A 20,914-nucleotide genomic window follows, 5' to 3' on the forward strand; every position below is an offset into this window, starting at 1 on the left:
ACTGAGTAAAATCACACACTGTTCAGACTCGCATTTTTCTCTGAAAACATTTGCTATATCAGGGTAAACTTGTGGCATCTCATTTGCATTTTCAGTCTCAGACTACAGCAGGAGAACAGAGATGATATATTTTAAGTGTCTCTTCGAAAAATCAGCTCGCGCTTTCTGACAGTGGGATCTATGATCACCAGTGAGTGATGTTTGGATCTGGCAGGCAAGGTGGTGGAACTCAGCATTACAAACGCATTCTGTAATATTTGTGTAACTGTCATCGCAGTACCTCTTGGTTAATGTTACTGAAGCAGTCCAGTGAATTTGTGGTGGCAAATGAAGCTGAAATAGCGTGACCGATGCTTTGGTCTGTGATGTCACTGCGGAACCGGAGCTGGAATATAGTACAGTATGAAAGGGTGAGAGTAGTGAGTTCTTAATGGTAGACAAATACAGATGTTTAGCTTCCATGCTGATGCTGAGGTGGGTTTCTCTTTGCAGAACATCAAGATGCCAAACAATACTTCTTACAGAAAATGAGATGGAAAGGAATGTATTTACAATACTGAAGGGCTGAGAACACTACTTGTGTTCTGCAGAAATCTGAGTGTGATGTGAATTTATTTTTTCACAGAGTAGAGGATGGTGACTTAGAAGAAAACTTGCTGCTATTATTTTGTGATCATGATATCAAATATTTGGGCTTTTAGGACTACTAGTTTGCTTTATAATTAAAAAAATTTCTTGCTTGAATAGCAGAACAGATCTAAGTCCTTTCTTTATATAAAGTGCTGTATTAACCTGAACATGCTTATGGTAACAATTGATGTAGATCGTAACAAATAGCCTGTACTACAGTTGAATAAAAATTAGTCCATTTTACTAGATTTATCTGTAGCAACTGCCATAGAGACTTCTTAATAGATCTTAAGAACGCTTTGGGAATGCAAAAGATTAAATGAGAGGACTGTAATGTTAGTTGGAAATCATGAATCTTTAAAATCGTTTGTTGATCAGCTTTGAGAAATGAAAACTGCTCATTTTGAGAATACATCTTCTTGTTATTGAGTTTCCATGCCAAAATGAGGGAGGATGTATCTGCCAAATCAGATACAGAAGAACAAAAAGAATACACGTAAACCTTGCTACTGAACAGTCCATGGCAAAGAGTTTATGCATTATTAAATAAAAGAAAAATAGTAATTATTTTTTCAAACATGATCTTGTACGCTTGTGTGTAAAAGACACAATATGATGATCTTTGTGAAAGATACTATGAAGATGAGATATGTAGTAGAAAAATCAGCTGACTTGCAAATTGGCTTTTAGACTACGGTTTTATAGGGGCCTGAGTTTTACATGGACTTCTGTTTTGTTGTTGTATGCTCAACCAAGCTTGTCAGTGGTTGACTAAGCACCTCTAAACATAGTGTGTCTCAACAAGATTGCTGTATGGTTCATGTTAGTTAATAATTGTGGCAAGTAATTGTTGTATCCTTGCCATAAGACAGAGGAGAACTTGGGAGAAACAGGAGAGCTTAAAGGGGGAAGTGTTAAAATATTCTTGGTACACTATGAACCAGATGCAAGATAGATAGACAAGCCTGAACAACTTCTACAAAAACAATCAAACAAATGATTGGACAGGAAAATGAAGGTACAGAGAGGAGGAGTTGGTTGGCTTGTGTCACACAACAAGTCAGTGATAGTCAGATACTGAAACAAAATCCTCAAGCACTGATGAAGTGCTTATCTTGTTATGCGATGCTGACTTGTGTTTGGCGGCAGTAGTGTAGTATTTTGAAGATAAGATGCAAGCCGCTTAATCTAGATAAATTAATGCATTTATTCATTTTGCTCTGCTTTAATGCTTATGTGGACAGAAAATAGGGGCACTGTGATTGCTTTTTGCACTGTTGTCCAATTACTTGTTCCTACTCCATCACCATGAGAGACTTTAAACTGCTGCGATAGGGTGTTTTTATAGAAACTCCTAATTTTTTAGCTCTACTTCTTTTGCATGTTGGTGTGAACACATAAGACCAGATTAAAAGGTACTTAGGCTCTGAAATGACATTAGTTTTCAGTGATGTCTTGTAGCTTAGATGCCTTCTGAGCATTTGGTCTGGGCTTAGTTGTACTGGTTTGAGAAAGTGGAGAAAATAAGGGAAGTGACTTGTAGTTTTTCTGCAGCAGGAGAGGAAAGTAACACGTGGCTCTGTTGCCTGGTCTACATTCTGAAGTGGAAATGAACCTGAATCTTCTACATTTGAACTAGCCAAGATTTCTTTTACTAGGTTTGGCTAGAATAGAGTTAAATTTCTTCATAGTAGCTAGTATGGGGCTGTGTTTTGGATTTGTGTTGAAAACACTGTTGAAACAGATGTTTTAGCTACTGCTGCACAGTGTCAAGGCCTTTTCTACTCCTCAGACTGCCCTGCCAGTAGGTTGGAGGTGTGTAAAATAGCTGTATACAAGCTACCGTGAAGAATTTTAACTCTATTCCAGCCAAAACCAGCATGCTTGTGTTCAGGGGTGGTTTTTGCATTTGTATAATTTGCAAAAGGTCCTGTGGTACTTGGGCAAGTGCTCGAAGTTGTGTGGAAAGCAGAGGAGGGCTGAAGAGGCAATATTCAGTTAACAGCCTTTTTGATAGCTTTTTTAGAATAACTTTCCAAATGTAGGCAATATCAAAGTGACCCAGTTTATTGAATAACGCAAAGTATGCTTTGACACAATTTGACACAAGTTAAAGACAAACATTGACTTGAGGGGCTTTATTAGAATGGGAATTCTACTGCGTTGATGCCTCTCCACTTGGATTGGTGTTTTGGTGTTGAAAGTGAAAATGAATATGTAAGATAACTGTAATAGTACTTTAAAAGAATGATAAACTGTTCATGTACTGATTGATTTATTTTTATCACCCCTCTCTTACCTGTTGGTATTAGTGTTATGTTTATCGGGATGCTGCCATTTGAATGATGTCTTTTGTGACTGAGCTGAGATGGTGGAATTATTTAAATAATAAATGTTGCTCAGCATCAGTAGCAGAGGCACATCAAGCCCTATGTAGTGCTAAACTTAATTTTACAATGCACAAACACAGCAGAGTCAAATCCACACACCTCACTTTCTGTTTGAACTAGTAGGAGACATCAAACATAAATTGTAAACAGCTGCTGGTATTTTTATCACTGATATTTACATCTGATATAGAGGGGATTTTGCAGTTTCGTTGACTTAACTGGTTTCACAGGGCAAAAATTGTCAGAACATTCAGTTCACTAAATCAAAGGCATCTGACATTTAGTCAAAGTTGGTGCATGTTTATGCCTTAAAACATACAGAGCAAACAGGCACCAAGTTCTTCACCATCTAAGATGGCATCTACATTGGACCACTCACTGTAGGAGTATTAGAGGAGAATAAATGTAAAGGGGAAAGAGAGGAACATGGAATATGAGGTTGAGAGAAATGGAAGAACTAGTGGTGGTTGATATAATGGTCAGCATTTATTTTATTTTTTTTTTATTCACGCATTCGATAGCTAAATAAAAATAATTATATTGGTCACCATAATTGTGTTGATATTTTGACATATTTTCTTCAATTTATGCTTTTAATTTATAGTATGATCAACAGATTTTAAAATAAGAAAATAGAACCCTGTCATAGAAATAATTTCACTGAAATATTAAAGTGATATTTTTTCTCCCCAGTTTGTTACAACTTAACCATATTAATTTAAGTGCCATAGTTTAGAAATCCATCTGTGTTTTTTACTGCAAAGCATGTCTTGAGTCAGCCCTCTGACAGTAGGAGCTCGCGTACAATAAAATGTTCGATAGGGAGCTCCTATGAGAAGGGTTGAAGGGCTCTGAGTTTGTCTAGTTTGGAGAAGAGGAGGCTGAGGGATAATCTTGTTGCTCTCTACGGCTTCCTGAGGAGGGGAAGTGGAGAAGGAGGTGCAAGAGATCACTCTTCTCCTTGGGATCCAGTGCTGGGACACGTGGGAACAGTTCAAAGCTGCACCAGGGGAGGTTTAAACTGGACATTAGGAAGCTTTTCTTTACCAAGAGGGTGGTCAAACCCTGGAACAGGCTTCCTAGACAGGTGGTTGATGCCCCAGGTCTGTCAGTGTTTGAGGCATTTGAGCAATGCCCTTAGTAATTTGCTTTAACGTTTGATCAGCTGAAGTGGTCAGGCAGTTGGGCTAGATGATTGTTGTAGGTCCCTTCAACTGAAATATTCTGTTCTAAAAAGACTAGCCTATTGAGATAGGTACATGGTGTAACTATAAACACAGGAAAACCTCTGGTTTTAGTTGGATCAGTGGGTCGAATTCAAGACCTGTGGGCCTGTCAAAAGATGTAGCCTGATCCTTGTTGACTTAACCTGACATAAAATCCTAACTTGTGTTATGAGTGTATTTTTACCTTCCCCACATTTCCTGTGAAAATAAAACTGATTCTTGAAGAAAAAAACCCCACAAAACAAACAAACCAAAAAACCCCAAACAACCCCCCCAAACCAACAAACCCACCCCCAACACTGATTCAAACAGTTGTGTAAGCCTGGGGTTGCTAAGTGCTTTCCCTTTATGCTCCAATAGCTTTCTGCAGCTGACTTTTTTCAGCTTTCCCTTCCTCCCCCTGCAGTTTGTTATCCTCTACCTTAGATGTATCCAAGAACACGATTTCCTGTCCCCAGGTTGCTCTTCCATCTACTTTGTCTTGCAGCTCCTACCAGACTTTCGTCCTTGCCCTTATCTCTCAGATTCTTCTTGTGCCTGTGCTCTTTTCCCATCACTTCTTAATTTGATTTCTGGCAAGGATTTCATATCCTATCAGCAACTGTAGAATTTGGACCCTTCTCCAGGGATGAGTTTTGTTTTTGACCAATTAAACAATGTCCATTGATTCTCTACCTAGAAAATGGGAGAGTTAGTTTGTTGGTAAAGGGGTGCTATTAACTCAGTTTAGGTATAAAAAAAATATTACTTTTATGGAGAGTTTGGCATTAAATCTTTTGACATTTGAAATGCGTTAAGGAAGACGTTCAGAAAATGGTAGCTGCTTGTGTATTCTGAATGATGAACACATAATGATACAATGTCTAATAACCAATTTATGTAACACAGTATAATTGTGTGGAAGGTAAGAGCAATAATCTTTTTTTCTTTCTCCTGTAGAGTTCACTTTTTAAAAGATCGTTGTTGGACTTCTAGATCTATCTGTCTTCTATCCATCTCTATTTACTGGTTTTCAAAAGGCTTTTCAGAGAAACTTGGCTAGACTGAAGAATAGTTGTAGTGTACTGTAGCCTTGTATTTTCAGGAGTAAGGCATGTGACCTGGGATAGTTCTTGCAAATAAGTGAATGCATTTGCAATACTAGCAAATAAGCGATTGCCTTTGCAGGCTAAGGTGTTTGTTATGAGACTGAGTTTTTGAGCAGCTTAAAGGGCATATGGAAACCAGAAAAGGTGGTAGTTCAAATCCTAATTCTTCAAGCAGCTCTGCAGATCAGGGATGGACTCCTTTTCCATTTCATTGTGGTTCCATGTTGATAAAGGTGTCTGTTTATATCAAGTTCCCTATTGAGGTACTGGTTAATAATTGTGCAGTAGGTGAATTGTGTGTTGCTGTATCTGACTACCAATTAAAATAGGCACATCTGAACTCTTTAACATGCTTAATTTAGACTTTTCTTTTTAAAAAACCTTTAAAAAACACTTTTTCTGTTAGATGATGATGTATTAACTCTGTCTCTGGGCTAGTTGCCTCTGATTTTAGTCTATGCGTCTTCAAAAAGCTGACTTCAGAATTAGCTAAAAGTCGTTTGATTAATAAAAATAGAAGGTATAAAAATACTGTTTGTCAGGTAAAAATATCATGAACCTTGGATGTTTAGTGAAACGTATTTGGGAATTTAGAGAAAATTATTCAAAATCCATTTAGTCCAATTTTACGTAATCAATCGCTCTTGGCTCTTGTACAGAAAAGGCTTTATGGGAGTTGGGGAGAGCTAGGGGGAATGATGTAGTGCAGTTAGTAAATATGTTGTCAGTGGGACCTTACCTAGACTTCTGTATTTCAGACCAACAACAGACATCATTTTAGTGTTAAACTACTGTGATTATAAGGAATATTTCTGATGTCTCTGATAGTTGGTGTGGATGACTACAGCTCAGAGTCTGATGTGATTATTATACCTTCAGCCCTGGACTTTGTCTCACAAGATGAAATGTTGACGCCTTTGGGAAGACTGGACAAGTACGCTGCAAGTGAGAACGTATTTAACAGGTATGCTTTTTTGATGTCCTGTCTGGCTAACGGTATGCAAACTGTTCATCTCATTCAAATCTGACTGAAGTTAATTTGCATGAAATAAAAAAAAACCAACTTTACAAAATCCTTCAGTTTCTACTGCCCCTTCTGTTTGCTGATACTTCTAGTTGCATAGAGCAAAATATTAATAACAGAAAAACATTTGCTTACTTCCTTTTAAGGAACTGTAGTTCAGGACTTGAACTTTTTCATTAATTAACCCACATCCTTTGAGTTTTTTTGTGGATGCTAACATTCCTGTTGACACAGGACTAGAAGATAATAGTAAACTGTATGCATAACTCTGTGTGGAAAGTGACTTTAAGAAAATACTTCATGGAAAGTTCAGGGGAGGATAATGAACAGCACTGTAGATTGCCAGAGGAACCCAAGAAGTGTTCTGGGGGATCATCCTCATCTGTAATTTACAGTTTGAGTATTGCTGCTTCTGATTATTGAAAATGAAAAACTGCTGAAAAGAAAGTCTTATCTTACCCAGTTAATACTGTGGTCTGTGTTTTCCTCTTTTTATTTCTGTAATGCCACTGAGCTAGTTTTTTCATTTAAAAGCACAGGTATTGTAGCATACTTAACATGGACTTCACATGCCCTGCACACAGACGCTCTGCAATGGAATGGAGAAATTAAAAAACATTTCTTTTAATTGTAACTGCAAACAGTTACAAGATCACAGAAATGTGTAAAATATGTTAAGGTTGAGGTATTCTGATGTTTTAGTTTAACATAGTTTAGTTTGGGCTCCAAGTAAATCTTTAATAAAGCATGTTTGCTTTTATGTTGGATTCTTAATTCAGTAGTATGCAGAAGATAAGTCTATGATCAGCCACCCTGCAGGTAAGCCTCTATTTTGTTGTTCATGGCCTGAGTTCTGTAAGGATTTAGCCCTGTGCTTAACTTTAGTCATGTGAAATATACTTAAAGTTCCATACTACGTGTATGAACATCCCCCGTTTGGAAGGTTTTCATTCTGATTGAACGGAATCTAACAATTGTAGAATCGTTTCTCTTATTACAACCTGCATAAATCTGTATGCATAAATTAATTCTGAAATGTCTGATTTAAAAAGTTTTCTGTTTTCCTGAAATCCAAAGTTTGTGGTGTTTTACAATTTGAGATGAAATCAGCAATTTGCCAATTATGAGAAAGTTTTTGTGTGTTTGGCTTTTCATGGTGAGGGACGGAAGAGGAGCCTTTAGGGCTATAGGTGACAACTGTATAATAAAAGCCGGTAGGGAGGAGAACAAATTCAAACTCAAGCTGTGTGACTTGAATTTTAAACAAGTGTAGTGGTCCTAATGTTTTTCTTGCCTGTTTACGAAAAAACTGTGTCTCTGAGTCTTTCAGTATGGATTGCATGGGCTGTGGGTCATACACAGGCTTGAAATCTTTTTGATGACCCTTTCCAGCTTTATGCATCCTGTACTTGCCTGTGCTTTGCTGCAGGAGAAGATGGGTGGAGTAACTGTAGTTTCCCCGACAGTTTGTGTTTGCTTGTTTGTTGGTTTTTTTTTTTTTTTTCTGCTATAAACACGTTGTTTAATCCTAGCTCTCTTTGTGGGCCTACTGTAGTGTAAGAAAATATAGGAAATAGCATTTGATATATGTCAGTGATAGAACTGTGAGTAGCAGTTATCACTATAAGTGATAGTGAGTAACTGTTGCAGGCAGTTTATGATGATTCATAAACTGAGTTAGTAATGTTTCAGTTGTTTCTGTGACCTTGAACCTGCATTTGTGCGGAAGCTTCAAATTATAGATGCCCAAACCCTTGAAACATTGAGCCTGGGTAAATCAGACTAAGGGTTTTTTTTTATCCAATCATCCTTTAAATGGATGAATTTGCTTTTAGTGTGGTGTTTTTTTTTTTTTTTTAAAGTCTTTGCATTTCATTTTAAGTATTCTTTCTCTTTCCATTTGGTTTAACTATAATTTTCTGTCTGGTTAGTCATCTACATATGTATCATGTTTGCAGTGTGTGATTATATTGAATTATTAAAGTGAAGTGATTTTTAACAGTTACTACAGAAGCCTAGTTTCCTTTGAGTGGATTCCTTGAGAGCTCATGATTTCTCAGCTGATGCTTGAAGGCCAAAGCCAGTTGCTCTGAGATAGAAATGGGTCTGTGTCTGCATCCTAAGAAATTTTAGCAGATCGGGCTTGAAACTTGCAAATAGGAATTGCTTCTTCATTTAAATATGTATGATTTTTGACAGGATGAACTGAAAAAAAGTGGGTCAGGTAGGGAATCCCTTAAGAGCTTCCCAAATTGATCCCCACATGTAAGTAATCAGGAAAGGAAAGCAAGAGACCGACATGGCTGAGTTGAGACCTTCTTCTCAAACTAAAGGGCAAGAAGGAAATGCACAGGCAGCGGAAGCAGGGACAGGTATCCTGGGAAGAGTATAAGGACACTACTGGGCTGTGTAGGGATGGGGTCAGGAACGCCAAGGCACAGCTGGAGCTGAAGTTGGCAAGGGATGCAAAGTATAATAAGGGCTTCTGCAGGTGTGTCAGCCAGAAAAGGAAGGTCAAACAAAGTGTACCCGCCATGATGAGCAAGACTGGCAAACTGCTAACAACGGACAAGGGGAAGGCTGAGGTACTCAATAACTTTTTAGCCTCATGTTTTACTGGCAACCTCTCTTCCCACACCTCTCGAGTTGATGGACCACAAGGCAGGGATTGCAGGAGCAAAGTCCCACTGTAAGAGAAGATCAGGACGAACCTTAACATACCTAAGTCTATAGGACCTGATGAGATGCATCCCAGAGTCCTGAGGGAATTGGCTGATATAGTTGCCAAGCCACTCTCCGTGATATTTGAAAAGTCACGGCAGTCAGGAGAAGTCCCTGGTGACTGGAAAAATGGAAAAATTGGACCCATTTTTAAAAAAGGTAGAGAAGAGGACCCTGGGAACCACTGGCCTGTCAGTCTCACCTCTGTGTCTGGGAAGATCATGGAACAGGTCCTCCTAGAAGCTATGCTAAGGCACATGGAGAACAGGGAGGTGATTGAGACAGCCAGCATGGCTTCAGCAAGGGCAAGTCCTGCCTGACCAACCTAGTGGCCTTCTGTGATGGAGTGACTACATCAGTGGAGAATGGAAGAGCTACGGATGTTGTCTATCTGGACTTCTGTAAGGCCTTTGACACAGTACCACACAACATTCTCTCTAAACTGGAGACATGGATTTGATGGGTGGACTGTTTGGTGGATGAGAAACTGGTTGGATGGTTGCATCCAGAGGACAGTGGTCATTGGCACAATGTCCAGATGGGGATCAGTGACAGGTGGTGTCCCTCAGAGGTCTTGGGATCAGTGCTGTTTAATATCTTCATCAATGACATAGTGGGATCGGGTGCACCCTGAGCAAGTTTGCAGATGACACCAAGCTGTGGGGTGTGGTTGACATGCCTGAGGGACAGGATGCCATCCAGAGGGACCTGGACAAGCTCAAGAAGTGGGCCCATGTGAACCTCATGAGGTTCAAAAAGGCCAAGTGTAAGGTCCTGCACTAGTGTTGTGGCAACCCCTGGTATCAGTACAGGCTGGGGGACAAAGGGATTGAGAGCAGCCCTGAGGAGAAGGGCTTGGAGATACTGGTGGATGAAAAATTGAACCTGAGCTGTCAATGTGCGCAAGCAGCCCAGAAGGCAAACTATATCCTGGGCTGCATCAAAGAAAGCATGGCCAGCAGGTTGAAGGAGGTGATTCTGCCCCTCACCTTCACTCTGGTGAGACCCCACCTGGAGTACTTTGTCCAGCTCTGGAGTCCTCAGCATAGGAAAGACATGGACTTGTTGGAGGAGGTCCAGTGGAGGGCTAAAAAATGATGAGAGGGATGGAATGCCTCTCTTATGAAGAAAGGCTGAGACAGTTGGGATTGCTCAGTCTGGAGAAGAGAAGACTCCAGAGAGACCTTATAGCAGCCTTTTGGGACTTAAAGGGGGGTTATAAGAAAGATGGGGACAAACTTTTTAGCAGGCCCTGTCACGATAGGACAAGGGGCAATGGTTTTAAACTGAAAGAGGGGAGATTTAGACTAGATATAAGGAAGAAATTTTTTACAATGAGGGTGGTGGAAATTCTGGAACAGGTTGCCCAGAGAGGTGGTAGATGCCCATCTCTGAAACATTCAAGGTCAGGTTGGACAGGGCTCTGAGCAACCTGATCTAGTTGAAGATGTCCTTGCTCACTGCTGGGTGGGTTGGACTCGATGACCTTTAAAGGTCCCTTTCAATCCAAACTATTCTATGAAATGGTGGAAGGGATGGCTGTGTGACAATTTTTGATATGTTATGGTCTACCTCCTCACTGTTTTAAGTGTTGCTGATCAGCACCATGGGGATGTCTTAGTCTATGAAAATGAAGGGGAACCTGACAAATATTAGAGTAAATATTTTCGGTTTTTTTACATCTGAAAACCAAGGCAAGTAGGACTCTGGTTATGGCTTTATTAATGAAGAGAGGCAGCCTCCAGACCAGATTTGAGAAGCACCTCTAGCATATGCCTTAATAATCCAGTATCATATTGCAGCAGGAGTGGATGCTGAGCAGAAAGCCAAGGCCATCACCTGAAACACAAGGTCTCCTTGTGTCTGGTAGCACTGGTGTGTGCATGCATGCATGGATGAGGATTCCCTTTTGCTATTTGCTTTAAAAACCAATTGCTGGTGCAGATTGGAGCATAGCTTTTGTCTCTTCTCGTTTAAAATACCCTGTGAGTTTTCTTAAGCCGTATTGCTGTTAACTTGCTTCCATTCCTCATTGAGAAGGCTCAGAAGCAGACAACGCTCAACAACAGATCTGTCTGAATAGTGAGGCAGTTCCTGAACAACAGACCCTTCCTTTCGGTTAGCCTACTTTTTGAGGAATTGCTGTTGCCCTTTCTCTTCAAACCAAAGCAGATCTTGGCAGCAGACTCTCATTTGTCAGTATGATCAGTCTTGGCTATCAAGATTGTTTCTATGTATCAATGTAGATATTCTTAAGCTATCCTCTTGCCATGCTTCTTTGTGTTCTGAAGTACTTTGCTTTTCCCTTGGGAGAATACCTGATGTCATTTGAAATAGTGGTTTGGGGTTTTTTTAATAGTTAAACTTCAAAATACTCATAGAGCAGTGCTCAGCAGTAACAGGGTATATTGGATCTCAAAGAGGGATTAAGCACGTGTACGTGCTCATGTAGACCTTATCAGTAGCACTTTCACTGTCTGCAGTGTAGGTGAAGATTTGGCCTAAAGCATTCTGGGTAACTTGTCTTTTTTGACTAAAAGATACGCTTCTCTGGCTTCATGGCAGAGATGTGTGGTTTCTGATATGGTTGGTAGAAGGTAGCCTTCTTGCTTTCTGGACTCCAGGTGGAAGGGAGATTGGCATCAGAAAGGAGGCAATGAAATATTTTAATATGGTTATCTGATTCCTGACTCCCAACAGGCACAATATAAACGTTGGTTTTACATGCCTGTGATTCTGGAACACTGTTTAGAAGTTTTTACAACATATGCTTTGTTTCAGGAACAGGGAAATCAATTTCTTTCCAAGGAGTTAAGGGGTAACAATAAATTTTCAGTTCTATCAGGGCTATGGCATAAACCTTTCCAGTTCACTCCCTTTTGTGGAGTCAAGAACGTCATTTTACTGTGTATTTAAAAACTAGGACTTGCATGCAGAAAGTAGTACTCCCGCTAAAACAGAAGAATGCTGTTTTCATCCCTCTGTGCTATAATGTGTATCAAAAACCTCTCTAAGACAGTATGTTTGGTGGGATGTCAAGAATCTTATCAAGACCTTCCTTAAGTGGAAGAAATTACCTTATTTTCATTTAGGTGTGATCAGATTATAACCAACAAGTTAAGTTATCCACAGCTGCAAGGTTGTTTTTTTTTCTCCCTGCTCAATTTCCTTCTGTCTGTGCAGCTTAGCGTGGTGTAAACTTTCTCTTCTTAGGTTATTTGTTGAGTACTGAGAATAAGGAAATGCCAAACTCGTACCAAAGCCATGCAGTTGAAACTGTAGTGACATTCATTCTGAATGGACGCTTCTTATAATTTTAGGATAAATTAGGTTATTTCTCCTAATCTCTAATTCTTCTTTCATCTGTTTTCATGTTTCAGTCTTTCTGACCGCACTGTACGTCAAAGAAGAAAATTAAGTGAAAATGAAACAAACCTCAAAACACATTTTTTGTACAGAAATTTCAAGATATGTGCATGCCAAATAAATTACTTAAGTTTAACGTTCACAATGTAGATTGAGAAAGTTTCCCTTTTAAGTGTGCCTTAAAATGATATAAGGTGAACTATCAAAGGACAGAATTTTCCAGAAGTACCAAGAGAAGTCTTAATTACTTCAGTGATACTGTATGTACCTCTATGTGTTTAGCCTTCTTGAGAAGGGTACAAAGATACTGATGTCAAAATTTGGAGTGTATTCAGAATATCTTCTGAGATTGTTTGGAGACAACAGTGCCAAGCAAAGTTCCTACTGCCAATAGTCATGAATTGTCATCAAATCTTAGAAGTTCTGAAAAAATGGGTGCAGAAAAAAATCTTATTCATTTTCTTTCTCTTTTTTTTTCTTTTAATGTATGCTTACTAGCTAAATGCAGTCCTTGTGCAGATGAACTCATTTAAATTCTATAGTAGAAATTTATTAAAGGGCCAATGATAGTGATTGGTACGTAGTAATCATACCACTTAGAACTCCCAGTATTGAGTCCAAAGGAGTGTGTAAAAGGAGTTTGAATGAGCCAAGCAAAGATATTTATGGCTGTTCTTGGAGTATATCATCACAAATCCGAATTATGTCTATATGTGCATAGTCTTCAAAAATATCTGTCCTCTGCATGTGGGCATACAGGCAGAATATTTGTAATCTATCCTCATTTTATCCCGCTGCTAATTGTGGTGAAGTGTGCCTACAAGATATCCTATCAGTTTTTCTACCATTGGACAAGCTCTCCCCATGCATGCTCATGAAAACTTATACTTTGCTAATTATCCTCCGTTTCTGCATCTGATAGCTGAAACGCTTGTGCTGCATGCTACAGTATAGCCTTTGACCTCTGCCCTTTCTTTGGCTTGTAAACTATTTAATGGATAAATAGATGCATTGCTGCTTCCATGGCAGTTGTATACCAAAGACACACATGGTGAATAAATAATTTTCTTTGAGAGTAAACAGCTGTAGAGTTAATTGTTTTGAAGCTTCACTTACCAGAGCAGCTAGTGAAAGTCTGTTTGGACCTGGAGGAATCAGGTGTGAGATCTGACTGAAAGGGCAAGAAGATTTATTTGTGTTTGTTTTTACAATGAGGACAACTCTGCTGGCGCTGAGAATGTGTATAGATAAAAATTCTTGGTGGAGCTTGGCATCTCAATAGAGGCAAGCACTGCACAAACCCAAGACAGTTCCAAGGGGGAAATGGCAAGAAACCATTAATCCTAGTTCCAGATCGTGCCCTGATAACCAGGAGTAATGTATAGTAACAGAATGTGTCCATTGAAATCACTTATATTGCCATCATTAATGTTGGTGGAGTCATTTCTGTCACACATGTAGTTGAAGGAGTCTTATTTCCTGTTAGAACACAGTTTGTGGGGTCGTTGTCATTATCCCTAGAGGAAACCTGCTCCTCCTCTTTTTCCCTGTCACAGAAGGTGTCTTCTTGCCTCCTGAGCCTGAAGCATGTCTGCCTGTTTTTGTTGTTTGTGTCTAGACCAGACAGGTCATTCTTCAGAGCTCTGTTACAATTTCACAAATGCTCACCTCATACTTACCTGGCAAGCTACTAGTTGCCTTATGTTATGCTACTATGCACTGACAGTTCACTGGAGTCCTCTGCTGTAGGCTTTTTGTAGCTCAACCACCAATGCTTGCTTGAGAAGGAAAATCAGGCTGTTAGACCAGGCACCAAGGACTTCCTTGCTCTCTACTCTCTAGTGTGAGCTTGCAGGGCTCAAGTCATTCAGCATTAGTTGCCTATGTACTAGCTCTCAGCCTGCAGCAAATGTGAGGTAGGTTTAGCTCTGTGTCCTGTTTGCGCCTTGGAGGCATGTGAATAATTTTGGCAGGTTGTTGGGGATAATGGCAGAACTAGGTCAGAGGCTGTAATGTTTGGAGGACATGAGTGGGTGTCATCTCCCAGAACGCTGGATGGATGAAGAGAGTACCCTGTCATTACTGGCTGCCTACCCAGTTAGGTTTTCTAAAGTGAGCTTAGCTTGCCCTCTTGCCTTTTGTTGTGATGCTTTTTACCAGGATCTGCTAAATGTAAAAGTAAATCCATTGATTCCTTTACAAGCCAAAGAGAGAAATAACATCTGGATGCAGGTGGGGGCTGTCTTTGACATTTAGTCCAGGGAAAAAGTTGAATGTCTCTTCTTAGTTTTGAGTGGATTTAATAAATAAGTTGTATCTTCAGATTAGGATTTGTGTTTCATCTCCTCCTCTTGAGCAGAAGGTTTGTGGCCTTCAGCTTACAGGGTGGCTACTTCTGCATAGCCATCTCTTCAACTCACAGAACTAGCAAAGACTGTACTGTGGAATTCAGCCACCACAGTTCAGGATACTCCTAACAAAGCTCTATGAGGAGATGAGAGTCTTCTCCAAACTCCTAGCCTAGTAGGGGGCCTTTCTGTAGTCACCAGGAGCCAGATAGGATGTAGTGCTGTTTATTGTGGTTCCTTAACTGCTGAGACCGATTCAGTGGGTCAGCTGACTTGTCTCTCGCTTTCCAAGATTGTTTAATATGTAGGAGACACATGCATCCTGGCAGACTGGTTTAAGAAATATACTTCATCTGTTCCTCTTCTCTTTTCAGAGGTGTCCAGCCCTATAAAAGACCAAGTCAACTCTGCTTCTAGGTTAGTGTGTCATGTAGTCTGTTTCCCTCCCTTAGGATTTTGATAGCTGAACTTCCGTATCAATTGTACTTTTACCAAATTGAGAAGAGTGAGGGAGAGGAAATTTGTAAACAGTTTTTTTCAGTTTGTTTTTTAGAGAATTTTGTTCAACCGTATTTCAAACCAATTTAGTTTAAGGTAGTTTTGCAAGTGGCCAGTGTGAAACATTGAAATTATTGATTTTTAGCTTGAGAAAATGGAAATGTCTGCTTAGCTTTAGGAATTCATGAAAACCTACTTCATTTCTCCAGTTGCCTGGAACTGTAAAGTTTTCAAGCTTCCCCCATGTGCTAGGAATGTAACCATCTGTTTCTTACCAGTTTGTGACCTTTGCTCATGTTCAGTGTTTTTAGTGAACATGAAGTTTAGCTCTGCTTCTGCTCTTGTCTACAGCACTGCTGTTGTCAACAGTGCTTATAGCTAGGCTGCATCCTAACAGTGTTTCCGTCAGTCAGTTCTGGAAATATCTGGCACTTGACCCTTCCTGCTTCAGCATTTTGATAAATTGCTACGAGACAGTACAAGAGCTAGTAGCATGTCAGACATTGATCCTTGGCCCATTCCACTGTTGGCATAACCCTGCTAGCTCTCTGAACTGATGTTCAACCCACATTGTCCAAAAGGATGAAAGAAAGAGTTAGAGCCATATGCCGCTGCAGACTGTTGTTGAGAAGAAAGTTTGATTGTCACGTGTTGCCTGCTGCGTTGCTTAAAAACCTAATGTTTAGGGCTCTCGAGGTAACTGATAGATAAGACTTTGTAACATAGGCTGCAACAGAACCTTAGAGGACAAAACCCCACATTTGGCTATATCTTGTCACTGACAAGTTAACCCTTAGAAAATTTCTCATGCATTAGAAATAGTAACTGAAGCGATTCTAATTTGTTTCATGTTTTCTTACTATTTTCTACTTTACTTGATGTATGTTGCAGGCACACAAGGGCTAGTACATTTTTATTTTCACAGCATTTACCCATTGCTCTATATAGCATTCAAATGAAGTTCAGCTTCTAAACATCACCATCGATATGAAAATCTTCAGCTTGAGTATTCATGCTTTTGTTTGTGAAATAAGTTCGTGATTCTGTTTAAAACTGTTCTGACAATAGTGATGGTGTCTTGCTTTGTATGGAACAAGTTAGGGAATTCAGAGGTGAGGCTGGAAGACTGACACTGACTTCCTAATGTTCAGCTCCTGTTCACTCACTTATCAGGTGGTTACTATTTTTTCTTTGTGGCTGGTTTCCTTTATCCTTGTAAACCAAAGGGATACTTTTCATGTTGCATTTAAAGTTAACAGTTCTTTATAATTACTCTAGGTATCAGAATTAAGAATTCCCAAAGCAAGACTAAATTTATTGAGTTAAAAGTGAACCTACGTAAAATTTTACTGTTTGGTTTAAGAAACTTGTATGATCACACAACTTTTTGACTGTATTTCTGGACACAAATAATGCTAATTTTTAATCTTTCTTGTAAACTAGGCAAATGGTGGCTCGAAGTTTGCTGGACACTTTGAAGGAAGTCAGTGATGATGAGAGAGATTGTATTGCTGTGTTGGAGAGAATCAGCAGATTAGCTGATGATTCAGGTAGGTAGCATGAAACATTTTACTGGGTTAATGAGGGAAAGTCAGAATTGCTGAACCTGTATTCAGCACAGGACCAACATGTTCTTTCTCTTCTTCAGTATTCAAACTAGGTTTCTGCAAATGCAATAAAATGCTGTAAAAATTTCATTTTGCTAAATCATCCCCTCAGAGATGACTTTTTTCCTTACTATTTTCCTCAACAGAATTAAGCCCCTTCAAAATGTAGGATTACTACTTTCCATCAGTACATTTTTGAGTAACTTTTATTATATATTTTGGCTACTCAGCAGATTATTTTAGATTTGTAGATAAAGTTTAATTTCCTGCTTTGAAAAAAATCTTGCAAAACATCTGTGCGAAACTCCCATTAGTTTTGATACAATTTGCTGAAGTTGTTCCCTTGATCCCTTTTGGGGGACTGGTTGTGAAGATGAGAAAGGCAGCAGATATTGGTAAGCAAGATGCAGATATAAGTAATGAGTAGGAGGACTCTGCAGATATAGAGGGGCTTTTTGCTGTTGAATATCTTGAGACTACTGGGCGTTTGAAATAAAAGGTGAAAGCAGGAGAATAATGAAAAGCAAACACCAAAGAAAAGGAGTGCTTAAAAGGCAGCGGGGGAGTGGATGAAGAGGAAAATGGTGTGGACAGAGCTGCAACAAAGTTCCAGGTTGAAGATGCACTAGAAAGAAATAAGGGCTTGATTTCAACATAGCTGGTACAGTTGAAGCACTGGAAGGAAGAAGGATGGCTTTAACATCACAACGTCCGAGAAGATCAGAAGTGCGTTCTTTTGTCATTGTAGGAGTGCTATGGAGAGAAACTTGTATTAAATCTCGTATGAGAAGAAAATGTTTCTTCTGTGTAATGTCTGTTAGTTTTTCTCCCTTCTTCCAGAATTACAGAACATAATGCTTTCCAAGGATAAAAAGGTATTCTGCTCACTTCTGTTGTTGTCATTACTGTGATTATTTAAAATGCATGTTTTTATTTTTTTGAGGGAATGCCCTTGTTTAGGCAGGAAAAATAACCTGTTCTAAGCGTTACATAATTGTATTGACTTCTCTCCAGGGATTCTTTAAGAGGTAAAAAAAGTCACTGTTCATTTAAGATTAAATGTGCCTTTAATTGAGAACAGTGACATGCTACTGGTTCTAGAGTGCTTTCCTAGCAAAACTGCTTCAGAAATCTCTATATGCAGTGCTTGTTTGTGCGATCATGTTAACAGTTTCGAGCATCAGGAACTTTCTGAAGTTTCATTTCAAGTTTGGAAAATAGGATGGATGTCTCCAGGCGAAAATGGCCTTGTGCAGCAACTTTGTAGCTTTAGGCTTTTCATTGGTGACCAACTAAGCGTGTCAAATTGAAGTTTGTTTAGGTAGAAATACAATGAAAGCCAGGAGCTGAGCTCAAATCAATTTGTTTCCTTTAACAAGGGTGGAGTACGTTTTTATTCAGGGTTGCTATTTTCTCAGCGTCAGTAAAAGCAGCATTTCAGGCTTTTCCTGCATTGTTGAAGTTGTCTCAGATCTGCCAAACTAGTAGCACTGGATTCTGCAGCTGCCCCACAAATTAAATTTCTGTAAACTTAACTGAGTTTCGTGCCTCGAGCAGTTGCAGTATTGGACTTAGCCTGTTTCTGTAAGACAGGTAATTAAGAATATCCTTGTGTCTTAAACCATGTGAAAATTCATTGGGGAACTAGATCTGCTTTGTGTCTTCTGAATGTATGTGCTTAACTATTTATTCAAACTGCAGTACCGTGGTGGTTTGTTTTTTTTAATTTTTTTTTTATTTTGTTTTGGGGTTTGGGTTTGTTTTTCTAAGGTTACTATTACTAGACTTGCTTTTCATTTTTCTCTTATCTGATGCTTTTTTCCATTTATGATTTTTGCAACTTATTCCAAATTCAGTTGGTTTTTGTTTTACAGAACAAGAAAATGTTATAAAAGTATCTGTGTGTTTTGACCTGCTTGGTTAGAGACAGATGTCTGTATGGTTAAAGCCATCCTGTAGTCCAGCCTTCATGTTTAAATGTAGAAATAAATAAAAATAAAAACACACTGTTGGGAAGTCAAAGTAAACTATGTACAGGAGTTCCTGGGTTTTAACATCTGGAGGTCTTTGTCATCTTTTGTCAAATCAAGTCACAGAAAGCAAGGAACTTTTATTTTTTTGTCAGTATTTGATATAGTTTGATTTGAATTGAAGAATGTACCTGGGGTACACAATATCCCTTCTCTCTTTGTGCTACTGCTGCCATTATCTAAAATGCAGGTACAGCAGTGAGCCCACTGCCCTAAAGTTTCCTAAGCAGTCCTCTGTCCTGTAATGCCTTGCAACTTCAGAAGTCCTGTAGTTGGGCCGATGTTTTTCAGACATGGTCTTTCCTTGAAAAAAAAAAACATGTTTAGGTTTTTTGTTTTGTTTGGGGTTTTTGTTTGTTTGGGTTTTTGATTTTGAGTTGTTTGGGGTTTTTTTGCTTTGGAATTTGGTTGTTTTTTGTTGGTTTTGATTGGTTTTTTAATAAACTGGGGCTACAATGAGCCATTTCTGTGTTTGAGAACGGAGAGAATTTCAAAACAATAATTATTTTTATTCCTCATGTACTGTGATAACACTTAAAGAAGCTAAATGTCACCTCTGTTGTGCTAAACACTGCATTAATGTGAAATAAAAAATAATCTTTATTAGAAAAAGATCTGAGTCCATATATAATTGTAAAATGGATGGCACAAAAAATCATTAAAGCTTTTGGTATGATTAATCATTTGGTATGATTAACACAGGTCTTGACATACCAACTGGCTAGCCATGACCTAAATTTTTTGAGGCATCATAGCAAAGGCAAATACCAGCTCTGAAACTATTTAAAAAAAAAATTGTTGACAGAAAATTCTCAAAGAAATAGCTTTTGGTGAGAACTCTTTTGGACTCTTTGAGTAGTGTCTTATTAGTATCAATAACTTAGGAAAGTTTCTTTGGGGGGAGGGGGAAGAATTAAGTATTGTCTATACCTAAAGAATGCTAAGTGATGTTTTAACATCTCCCTGTCAACAGTCAGTGTGTGGGTTGCAGGTGAACAGACAGCGAGTTGTAGTGAAATGTACTTTGTGAAAGAGTTCTGACTACTGTTGTGTAACTGCACATACAAATGATATAAAGTGAGTCTTCTCCTGACAGGGCAGTTTGGACTCTTTCTAATGAATTACTTGCAGTTACATGTAGTTTTGTAGTCTTAAGATCACCAGTATATTTCAACTGGGGAAAAAATATCCACATCAGGTGATACTGGAAATGAGCTGGTCCCAGTGCTGATGGAATGCAGGAATTGCTGTGCCTGGGATCATGTTCTTCTGTATGTAAGTGACAACACAGAATAGCCGTCCCAGTGGGGGAAACCCATCAGTGGCAGCTGGAGAATAATCTGCTGCCTTCAACCCCCTTACTTGCCAAAGAAACTTCACCAAATTTCAGTTGTTTGGAAGGTTTATGTTCTTCAGTGTTTGTCTTCATTGCTGTGGTTGAGTGTTGCTGCGAAGTCTGTGATTTTGCTGTGGGATTTGGGTATTCTTCAGTCCTTCTGAACTCTGGACTTGCCTACTGTCATTGGTAGTGAGTTCCCTGGAATAGTTACAGCTGTGGTAATAAAGGTGCTACCTTGTATTGCCTTGAATCTGCTGTTTAATAGCTTTGCAATTTCTCTGCTTCTTTAGGCATGTTGTGTATGGTTTCCCACTTAGGTGTTTTTAAGGTCTCGTTGAACCTGTAGAAGCCAAGAAGGAGCTTGGCATAGAAGCTCCACTCTTGGCAAATGTTAATTTATCCCCCATAAACCCTTGTTAGTGATAAAGTGCTTATCTTTGTGTTAGAATAGCTGAGCCTTCTTCATCCTCAAATGTAGACTAGCCACAGACTTATGTGAGCCTGAACAAGGCCCTTATGTCTGTCTTTTTCGCTTGAGTAAAGTAGTATTATTCAATATTATTTTTTTTTTTTTGGTACCAGCTTGTGAATGGCTTATCTGATATAAGGCTTCATCACTGTGCACACAAGTATGATTAACTGGTTTT

General features: G+C 39.1%; 1 protein-coding gene across 1 annotated transcript in view; it reads left to right on the top strand.

The window, feature by feature from the left end:
• Positions 1-20,914, top strand: part of PPP4R1 (protein phosphatase 4 regulatory subunit 1) — a 68,447-nt gene that overhangs the window by 9,516 nt on the left and 38,017 nt on the right. The window contains exons 3-4 of the mRNA XM_086608574.1: positions 6,163-6,298; positions 16,735-16,841. Of these exons, the coding sequence (XP_086464700.1) occupies positions 6,163-6,298; positions 16,735-16,841 (243 nt within the window). The remainder of the gene's footprint in view (positions 1-6,162; positions 6,299-16,734; positions 16,842-20,914) is intronic.

The sequence above is a fragment of the Tauraco erythrolophus genome, chromosome 3 (assembly GCF_009769465.1).
Source record: "Tauraco erythrolophus isolate bTauEry1 chromosome 3, bTauEry1.pri, whole genome shotgun sequence".
In the NCBI taxonomy this organism is placed as follows: Eukaryota; Metazoa; Chordata; class Aves; order Musophagiformes; family Musophagidae; genus Tauraco; species Tauraco erythrolophus.